This window comes from Pteropus vampyrus, unplaced genomic scaffold (genome assembly GCF_000151845.1).
Source record: "Pteropus vampyrus isolate Shadow unplaced genomic scaffold, Pvam_2.0 Scaffold98, whole genome shotgun sequence".
Taxonomy (NCBI): domain Eukaryota; kingdom Metazoa; phylum Chordata; class Mammalia; order Chiroptera; family Pteropodidae; genus Pteropus; species Pteropus vampyrus.
Genome location: NW_011888879.1, coordinates 4,724,024 through 4,733,774, shown reverse-complemented (window position 1 = coordinate 4,733,774; position 9,751 = coordinate 4,724,024). Strand labels below are relative to the sequence as shown.

At 40.0% G+C, this 9,751-nt stretch overlaps 2 protein-coding genes across 9 annotated transcripts in view; one reads left to right on the top strand and one right to left on the bottom strand.

Moving 5' to 3' along the window:
- TRMT1L (tRNA methyltransferase 1 like) overlaps window positions 1-1,084 on the bottom strand; it is a 28,666-nt gene extending 27,582 nt beyond the window's left edge. The window contains exon 1 of one of the 2 annotated variants that reach the window (XM_011364542.2): window positions 574-1,084. In XM_011364542.2, the coding sequence (XP_011362844.1) occupies window positions 574-814 (241 nt within the window). In that variant the 5' untranslated portion in view covers window positions 815-1,084. The remainder of the gene's footprint in view (window positions 1-573) is intronic. The other variant, XM_011364544.2, reaches the window with a different exon arrangement.
- SWT1 (SWT1, RNA endoribonuclease homolog) overlaps window positions 877-9,751 on the top strand; it is a 138,037-nt gene continuing 129,162 nt past the window's right edge. For 5 of the 7 annotated variants that reach the window (XR_002781407.1, XR_002781408.1, XR_002781409.1 and 2 more), the window contains exons 1-4: window positions 888-1,103; window positions 4,455-4,541; window positions 6,992-7,075; window positions 8,471-8,529. Coding sequence is in view for 3 of the 7 variants with exons in the window: in XM_023533239.1 (XP_023389007.1) it covers window positions 924-1,103; window positions 4,455-4,541; window positions 6,992-7,075; window positions 8,471-8,529 (410 nt within the window). In the remaining 4 variants the exon portion in view is untranslated. Of the gene's footprint in view, window positions 1,104-1,251; window positions 1,382-4,454; window positions 4,542-6,991; window positions 7,076-8,470; window positions 8,530-9,751 lie in introns of those variants that run through there. The other 2 variants (XM_023533240.1, XM_011364539.2) reach the window with 2 other exon arrangements.

Below are 9,751 nucleotides of genomic sequence, written 5' to 3'. Positions count from 1 at the left end.
TGATATTATGTCTGAGGAAAGACATCCATAATTTGGTCCACTCTTTACTCATCAGCCTCAAATTCTTGTTGGAAGCAAGCTATAGAAAATGAAATGAGAAAAACCCATTTCTTTTGTGTATTTCGAGGCATAAAAAGCTCGTTGACAGCAATGGTTTCTAAATCTTGACAACTAGGACATCCTACAGTAAGCAGGTTGCCTCGGTTACGGTCACTGTCACAATTTAAAGGACTTAGTGAACCGTGACTGACGAGGCTAAGGGAAACTACCAAATTAGGTGTAACTTCCTATTTTTGCACTGGGAAAAAACCTCCTTTAACGAAGACGCCCCCAACCTCATTTTGCAGCACCCCTGGCCCCCACATAACCTTTATCATGATGTCCCCGAGGTTTGTGGAGATGCCCTCTCCCATTCTGTAACCGTTTTCCGCGCCACACGGTCCCTCCTCCCTCCTCCCATCTGTAAACCTGCCTTTCCCCCATAAAAGCCATCCCAGCGAAGAAGGGCCTCCCCAACAGGGCGCACTTTCTTGCTTCTCCTGCGGCAGAAAGATCTGGGCCTCCTGCACTTACTGCTTTCAGCCTCGTCAGGGGCAGACGCTAGGGACGGGGACAGGGCCGGCGCCTGAGCCAGGGCAGGGACTGGGGCTGGAGCCGAGGCCGGAGTCGGAGCCGAATCCGGGGTCGGGGCCGAGTCCGGGGTCGGAGCTGGGACCCGAGCTGTGTCCGGGGCCGGGGTCGGGACCGGGACCTGGGTCACCTCCACCTCCTCCTTCTCCTGGGGTAGCAGCTCCTCCTCCGCCATATTCTCCATAGTTACCGCCTCCGTGCCAGGCCCGCCAGGGGACCGGGAGGGGCTCTCGGCGGGGTCAGAGAACTGGCGTGAGTGCCCAGAGGGCTGGATCCAAGGAGCGGGAAAGCGAATGGGGAGGGCGGGACGCGCGCAACAGACAAAAGATGAAGAACCAGGGACCAAACCCTGTCAGCAGAAAAATAATAAGCCAGAGGCAGCGATTTGCTGTCCCATCCGCTTCCCTTTCCCCGAGGCATTACGACGCCACCACAGATTGCGCAGAAGCGCACTGGGGACGGCGGCCAATGAGGTAAGAGAGTTCGGTTTCCACGGTACGTCTCGGTTCCAGCCGTCAACCACCCGGCGGAACCGAGACTACAATGCCCAGGGTGCACCGCGCCGCCGGGGCGGAGCCGGAGCTGCGAGTCCTCGCAGGGAGTAAATGCAAAGCTAAACAAACGCCCCAAAGCCTTCGAGCAGCAGTCGGGATCCGAGTGCGGAACTACATTTCCCAGCGGGCTTTGGGTCCAGGGGTCTCTTTCCTTTGGCCAGGGCGTCGGCGTCGTCACTGTCTCGGGGGCTGGTAAGGTAGGTAACTGGGGGCCTCGTTGACGTTTGGCTGGACAGGCTACCCCTCTCGCTCTGGGGCCTAGCGGCCGGCCGGCCGGACTAGGGACTCTGGGGACCGCTGGAGCATGGGGCTGGCAACTCCATGGGCGGACCCAGGGTCGAGCCAGCTCAGTGAAGGGTGTGGTTCTGTCCCGGCCCTGCCTTGGTGGCTGCCCCTCACTCCGTGTAAAAGTCTGGTCAGTTCCCGCGGAGCCCGTGGGCCACGGCGGTTTATGAGCCGCCGATGAGCTTGCCTGTCGTGACCCGAACACTTTTATTTTGTTTGTTTTTATTTTTGCTTTAATCTACGTATTCTCAGTATCATCAGCGCTGCGCTGTGGTTGTTAAGCGTCCAGTGGCTAGGGCTTCGGTGTATTGTATTTAGTCTTGTATTTAGTCTCTTAATAACCAGAGCTCTGAGAGCGTCTGGGCACCTGATTGATGCGATTCTGGTTCCCCAAGGCATATGCCAGTGAGCCCCGTACTTTTATTCTCTTTCCTTTTGGACTTGCTTGAGTTTAAGCCTCACTCATTCAAGCCCACAGGGGTAGGCAGGGTAAAAACAAACTTTTCTGGCTGCTCTGCCAAGGACAGGTCCGACCGTTACCGTGGCTATCTATATTTGTCCATCGTCCAAGAATCATTGATTTTTTTTTTTAATTTCTAAAACACTAGGTGGTTAGTTGAAAGCTTGATTTAGTATGTCAGTCTTATCATTTAATACCAGCTGGAAAACAGAAAATGACAGGGTTAGATTTTAGAGTGTGCGTTCTATGGAAACTTTAGTAAGAATTTCTAAGCATGGTTCCTGCGCTTGAGACATAATAAAGAAGGAATCTTCAGAGTTTGAATTATATTAAGCGAGTGTATCACTAATCTATTGCTGCTTAAGTTTTCCCAGTGCTTAGTGGCTTAAAACAATAGTAAACATTTATTATCCCCAGTTTCATTGGGTCAGGAACTCAGAAATGACTTTCTGGGGGTATGTGGCTCTGGGTCTCTCATGAGATTGTAGTGAAGTTACCTGCCAGGGATGCTGCCACTGCCTTGTGAGGACTGATTAGGGCTTTAGGATCATCCTCATGGGTGACTCACATACCGAGCAGTTGGTTCTTTTTTGGCAAGACACCTTAGTTCTTCCCTAGTGGGCTACTTGTATGTCCTCATGTCATGGTGGCTGGCTTTCTCTAGAACAATTCAAGACAGAGAAGGGCAGAAGCCACAATATCTTTTATGACCTAGCCACATACCACCATATAGCAATATCCTATTGGTTGTATAGGTCAGCCCTGTGTATTGTTCGAGAGTGTCATTAGGAGTCAGCAGGGATCATCAGGAATCATTTTGGTGGCTGGCCAGGACAGGAGGTCTCCTCTCATTTAGTTTATATTTTGATTTTCATAAAATCAATATGAATTTCACACTGATATAAAGCGCTTGTCATGGTAAACATATAGGTGTTTTTCCTTCGATAATCCATTATCAGCAGTGTGTGTTTGTTTGTTTGTTTGTTTTCAGTTTGTCTTGTGGGTAAGAGGTTTAAATTAATGTTATTTTGTATTCAAAGCAACATCAGACCAACATGGATCAAGTTTAAATTATGAAAAAAATAACATAACCAGACCATTGCCTCTAAGCAATTCACTTTATGGAAGTTATTGTTTTCTTTATTGTATCTCTCTTCCCCCTGCACCCATGGCATGGAATGGAATCTTTGGAACAAGAAAGGGTGAAGAGGATGATTAATATGGAAGGTCAACCATTAATTCAGTTATTGCCATAAATTATCTTGCAAAGCAAAATTTCTGTGTAATTTAGAATCTTCTTAGAAGTCTGTTGAATATTCTTTTATTAATATTTATTAGATTTTCTAATAGCATTTTTATCCTCTTCATATTCATCAAAGCATTCTAAAAGTTTAATTTCATATAATTGATCATTCTTTCATAGAACTTCACTTACTGTGCTCATGATTGACCAGGAGTAATAGCAATTGCTTGGTTTCTAGCCTTCGTTGTGTTCATAATCTCAATATGCGTCACTTCCAGCAATAAACTCTCCCTTGGGCTCTGCTTCTAGACCTCTTTTATATTTTCCTGTCCCAGCAGACCTGGTGACGTTCCCAATCTCTAGCTTCTGTTCCAGCACAGGATGCTTTTGGTGCACACTAACTCGACAGAGTGTTTATGGCTGTGAAGAATAACTATGTTTATCTTACTGCTGGTTTTTTTTTTTTTATTTTTTATTTTTTGGTGCGTGCGGGGGTTGGATGTCAGCAGCTAATAATATTGACTTGATCCAGAGCTGAGTTGGAAAAGTGAGGCCGGGATGGGAAGTGGACAGAGAAACTGCAATGGGCAGGAGTTGGTAGTGGTTCAGAATGATATGGTAAATATTTTGAGGAAGAAAAATTCATTCATTCACTCAACAGGTATTTATGAGCACCTCCTAAGTTTTTAATACAGCATACTCTTCAAAGAACTCAGGATCTAGTAAAAAGACAACCACATAAGCCACTATTTAGACCCTATTATGCTCTACCTTATTATACACGGTATTTTTTTATAACCATTGTTTTATTTGAGTCCCTCAAAAACCTTCTGGTATAGGTTATTGCTATTTTACATATAATGAAACTGGGCCTCAAAAAAAATGTATGCAATTTGCCCGAAGTCTCGCTCAGTGAGTGATAGAGGGTATGAAGGAAAATGAAGGAAAATAAAGACTTATGACTAATTGGTTTTGAGGTGTAAGTGAGGTAAAATACAGTAGTCCTGCAGACAGTTAAAATGGTGATCTGTTGCTTGAGAGAGAAATCAGCGCTAAAGGCATAGTTTTGAGTCATTTCTAAAAAGGTAATAATCGAAGCCGAAAGAGAGGAACAGATCATTATGAAGGAGACTATAAGTGAAGTAAAGTAGAACAGTGAGAAACTCCTGTCATCTTGGGAATGGTTAGAAAATGGAAATCTTTATATAACTGAAACAAGAATAATTTCTAATGTATTTTTGTTGTGGTGGTAAAAAACATATGTTTTTAATGTCTACTTTAGCTTTTCAAAATGTCCAAAGAATCTTGCGGAAAAAGAGAGAAGTCTCGGAGAAAAGGCACCACCTCATTACCCAACTTTGATGAAGAAGTAAGGATTTTGATTTACTGACCCAAAGATCCCCTTGTTTACATTTTATTTGTACTTAATGCAAAAATATACCTCTGTTTTAAAATGGGATATATAAGTAATTTGTTCTGTCCTTATGGCCCAGGAGAAGGCATTTATTTTTCCCATTCTTTACTTGCATTATTTTATATATCACAACTCTATGAGGTAGGTGCTTTTATGGTCTCAGTTATACAAATGAAGAAACTGAGGGTTAGGGACATAAGTAATTTGTCTAGACATTCCTGCCTTCATTTCTAAACCTCTCCCAAATCCTTTTTGTAGAAATAACTCACCATTAGAGCATTTTTCACCTCTTCCTTCTGCATTTGGATACGATTACACGCTTGCCAGTCAGAATGGCTGTGCAGGGGAGGCTAAGGGTAGGGAGGGCATTGGTCTTCATGTCCCTTTTCCTGATATAGTCAGCACACTACCTTAAGAAGTGTTTTGGTAGATGAAATTTATGATATCTAAGTAATTGAGCTGGGTGTTGTCTCCAGGAAGCAAGACGGTCACATGATGGATGTAACCAAAACAAAATACCCTGCAATCGGTTTTATTATAAACTCTCTCTGAATAGTCTGCATAATGCATTATCAGAATTAGATAGTGTTTATGCTATATTACCATCCAAGATGAGAGACTGAAGTCTGGCAAAGGTGAATATTCACTAAAGTGATTTCTGTGGTAGCAGGTTAGTTCATACAGCTTTTTCATTACTTCAATGAAGTATTCTAGAGATCATTACACTTTTTGGTGTTTATTCCTTGCTTACTATGTTTCTGATTACTAATTTGGCCTCCCAGGTATAGTGGTAATTGGAAAAGGGACCCTAGAGTGGCCATAGAGTACTCTGGTGTTCTCGATTTATGTGTCTCCTATTTGATAGTAATAATTGGCATGGTGTTTGCAATTCTCCCATTCCCTCTTTACTTACTTAAATGAGAGTTTTTCTTGCCCTCACTTCTCCAGAAATGCTCTCATCAAGGCCAGCAACGGTTTCCACGTTGCTAAATCCATTGGTCAATTTGCAGACCTCGTCTGATTTAGTCAATAATGTTTGACATAGCTTCTCCCTGAAGCACTTTCTTCACTTAGCTTTTGAGACACCATACTCCTCTGATTTCACTCCTCACTGGTGAGTTCCCAGTGTCTTTTTGCTATTTCTTCCTCATCTTCTTGAACTATATAACCTTTTAAGTGCCCAGACTCAGTTTTTCCAATTTGGTAAATTGCAGTTCCGTTCTTTCAGTTGCTTGGTCCAAAACCCTGGTGCTCCTCCTCTGTCTGCGCCCAGTCTATCAGCTAATTCTGCCGGCTTTCTCATAATCACATATTCAGAGGCTGACTACCTCCTCTGCTGCTGTCACCACGATCCAGGCAATTGACTCGATTTCCTAGATTATTCCAATAGTTTCTAAATTGATCTCCTCGCTTCCGCCTTTTTCTCCTTATGTACTTTTCTCAACACAGCTGCTAGAATGATCCTATTAAAATGTAAGTCAGATCCTGTCACTCCTCTATTCAGTACTGTCTAGTAGTTTTCCACGTCAACCAGAGTAAAAGCTAAAGTACTTTTTGGGGCTGACAAAGTGACCTACTCTCCCCACCTCATCTCCATCTCATTCTCCCTTTACCTTCTACACTCTGTGGCTTCCTTCTCTGTTGCAATAAGCCGGGCCCATTCCTGCCTCGGGAGTTTTGTCCTTGCTGCCATTCCCTTTGAACTGAAAACTCTTTCCCTAGATAATCACATGGTTTGTGCCATTACTTTTTAGGTCTCCATTCAGATGTCAACTTATCAATGGGGCCTTGACTATTTAAAATTGCATCTGCCTCTACCCCCACCTCCTAGCCCTTCCTGACCCTTTTCTCTGCCTTATTTTTTCCACAGTGTAATGTGACACACTAAATATATTACTTGTTTATTTGTGAATTCCTGCAGTAAATTTTAACCTCCATGAGGGCAGGGACTTTTATAGTTTTTTCATTAATATGTCCCCACTGTCTAGAATGTCTTTGGCACATAGTAGGCACTCAAACTATGTTTGTCCTGGGTCTGTTGAATTCAGAATCCACAGAAGAATAACTGGATATATGGTTTGGCTTTGTAGAAGATTGAATTCCACCATGGCAGTGCCACCTTCCAGTGTCCTTTTCTGAGCTGTCAGCTGGCTATCTTCTGTCACACCTGTATCCCATCTCATCTCTAACTTAAGGGCACCTAGATCTTCAGAGTTCTCGTTGCGTCTCCCTTCTAGTTGAGTGTTTCTTCCTCTTACTGAAGTTTGCCTTTGAACGTTGTTCCCCTCTGAAGTTTATTATTAATGTAGAAGGGATGTTGATTTATAATAGCGATGAAATAATGTTGTCTTATACTGTGCTTTATTTTGTGGTTTTCTTTCTTTGTTTCCAAATGGCATTCTTAGGATGAGAAAGAGAAAAAAACTTCAGCAAGTTCTACTAGTTCAGCTTGCTCTATAAGATCCATTTCATCAGAGAAGAGAAAACTGGTAAGTGTTTAGATTCTGTAACTCTAAAAATTATTTATATTAAGATTTTAGTCTGCAATTGGTAGGCTTCTGATATAAATTCCCCCACTAGTGTTTTTCCCCTTATATTATACTTACTTTTTGATAGCCAGTGGGGGAAAAAAAAAACAGTTTGGTTTTGTCTTCCTTCTACTCACCAAAAAAGCATTTATCAAATTCTTTATTTCTTTGTGCTGATAGACCCTATCATGTAGGATCAGACAACATGGATATAAATTCAGACATTGTTTTGTGTCTTTTCCCATATATGGTTGTATTTGTCTTTATAATTTCCTTTTGAAGTAGCCAAGGCAGATATAGTGTCGGCATTTTTTTCAGATTCAGAAATTGAGATCCAGAAGGTTAACTGACTTGTCCAAGGACACAGTATTGTACAATAAATCCTCACTTAAATATCATTGATAAGTTCTGCAATTTAAGCGAAATTAATTTTGCCATGGGCTAATTGACATACACAAGAGTTAAGTTACTGCAGCATCTCATCGACATAATGAAAGAATGAATGAAACGGTGTCATTCGAGGACCTGCTGTACACAGCAACAGAGCCAAGTCCAGAGTTCTTTCCACTGTCACACAAATAATGGGGGACAGTGGCAGCAGACTAAACACGGGGTAATAAGAAAAAAGTTTTAAAGGTTCCATGTATACAGAATTGTGTTTTTAAGAACTTGTTTTTATATAATGAAACTGCTGTTTCAGTTTATTATCATTATACTAACCTTCTTAAAACACCAATTTCATCATGTTTTCTCTCCGTTTGTCATTTAGGACCCTCTTAAATTTGGTTACACCTTAACTATCCAGTTTTCTTTCTTCTTCTTCAAAGCTTCTGCTTCTAGATAAGCTGGGTTATCTTTCTGCTGAACTTGCTCCGGTCGTCTCTAGCTTCTTAGAATACCTAAGCATTCTCAGCTGAGAATGCCTTTTTTTTTTAACCATTAATCTTTATTTAATCTGTATTCAATCTTTAGCATATATTTTCCACCTTTTTTTCTAGGTATGTCCCAACTTTTGGTGGTTGATGTTTTTGAACCTTTTACAACTTACTGTGTATTTTTCTGCTTTAGTATTTAATTATGTCCTTACATTAGGTTATTTGTACATATCTTTTAATTTCTCTTTACTTTATTTTTTTACTTTACTCCAAGCTCTTTAGAGCAGGGACTATATCCTGTTTGTCTCTTATTTTTCTTGTGCCTAACCCTGTAACTCCAGGGTATATAGAAAGGCAGGGTGGTAGAATAGAGAGTAGACAGTTCAGCAAGTATGGAAAAATTGTTTCCCAGTCTTCTGCTCCTATAACTGTAGTACCAGTGCACAGCCTGTTTCTTAAATGATACATTTTTTTCTTTCAGAAATCAGATCATACAGACATTCTGTACTGTAATATAAAAAGAAGACAAGAACTGAAAAGGTAAATTCTTCCTTTTTTTGATATCTTTTTACTTTTTTTGGCCTACAATTGTGAGACTTAAATATATAGATTTGCAAAATCCTTTACTTACTTAGATTAGTACTATTTTATATGCAAATATATCTAGGTATATCACAGATTATGATTTTTGAATTTTCTTCATATTAATATAAATTTAAGAAAATGTTAAGTGAAATAAAAAGGCTATCAATTCTATACTATATGTGAGACACTTTCAAATACAGTGTAGATTTTTATCTTAAGTGATTTGATTTCGACACACCCTTCCTTATAAGATACATAACTTCATTACATATAGTAATAGAAGAAGTTAAGAGGCTGATTTATGAATTTTGGATAAATTATCTTTAAATATTACCCTTGAAGAAAATATGTAGCTTATTGAATTAATGTGGCTTGAAAACCATGTTCATGAAACAGGATATGGCTACAACCGGAGAACTTGGGGAATAATGGAGGAATAATGGAGATTATTCTTTAATGTCTGCGTTCTTTGGATAAAAAGTTAAGAGAATTTTGTGGTGATGATGGGATTTCTCACCACTAATTACAGTAAATATGTATAAAAATTATAATGCATAATAAAAGTTATAGGAAAACAACTTAAATGGTATTAAATATATAAATAAAAGTTCTACTTCCCTGACAAGCTCAGTTAATGTTTATTAAAAGCAAAAACAAAAATAAAAAAAAATCTCACTTGCTCGTGATTCTTCTTTAGTTTTTCTTTTGAATCACCCTCTATTTTTTTTGTGATACTTTGCTTCTATTTTATCTGTTGAATTACGTTGTCACAAATTTCATGTCATGTTAACTATCACTTTCTAAATTTTCGAACTAGATTTTTAATGCCTTTTGTACTAGTATCCTTTTTTTAAATTTTAAGTTCTGAAACACTGCTTGACAAATAAAAATAAATGAAAAAATATAAAACACTGCTTGATTGTTCACTAGTTACCTTTTGCTTACAGGTACATTTTCTAGCCTTTGATTTTATATCCATATATAAGAACAATTTTTAAATAGACTTCTGATGTGCCCACAAAGTCTTTGAGAGGAGGAAGAAATATTGTTGAATTAGTTTGAGAATAAGATCTAAATTATTCTAAGAATCCAGTAAAGCTCAACTCAGTTTCAGCATTTACGCAAAATCTTGCAGTGCTTAGTAGTTGAATAACTACTTCAACAACATTTCTGATAG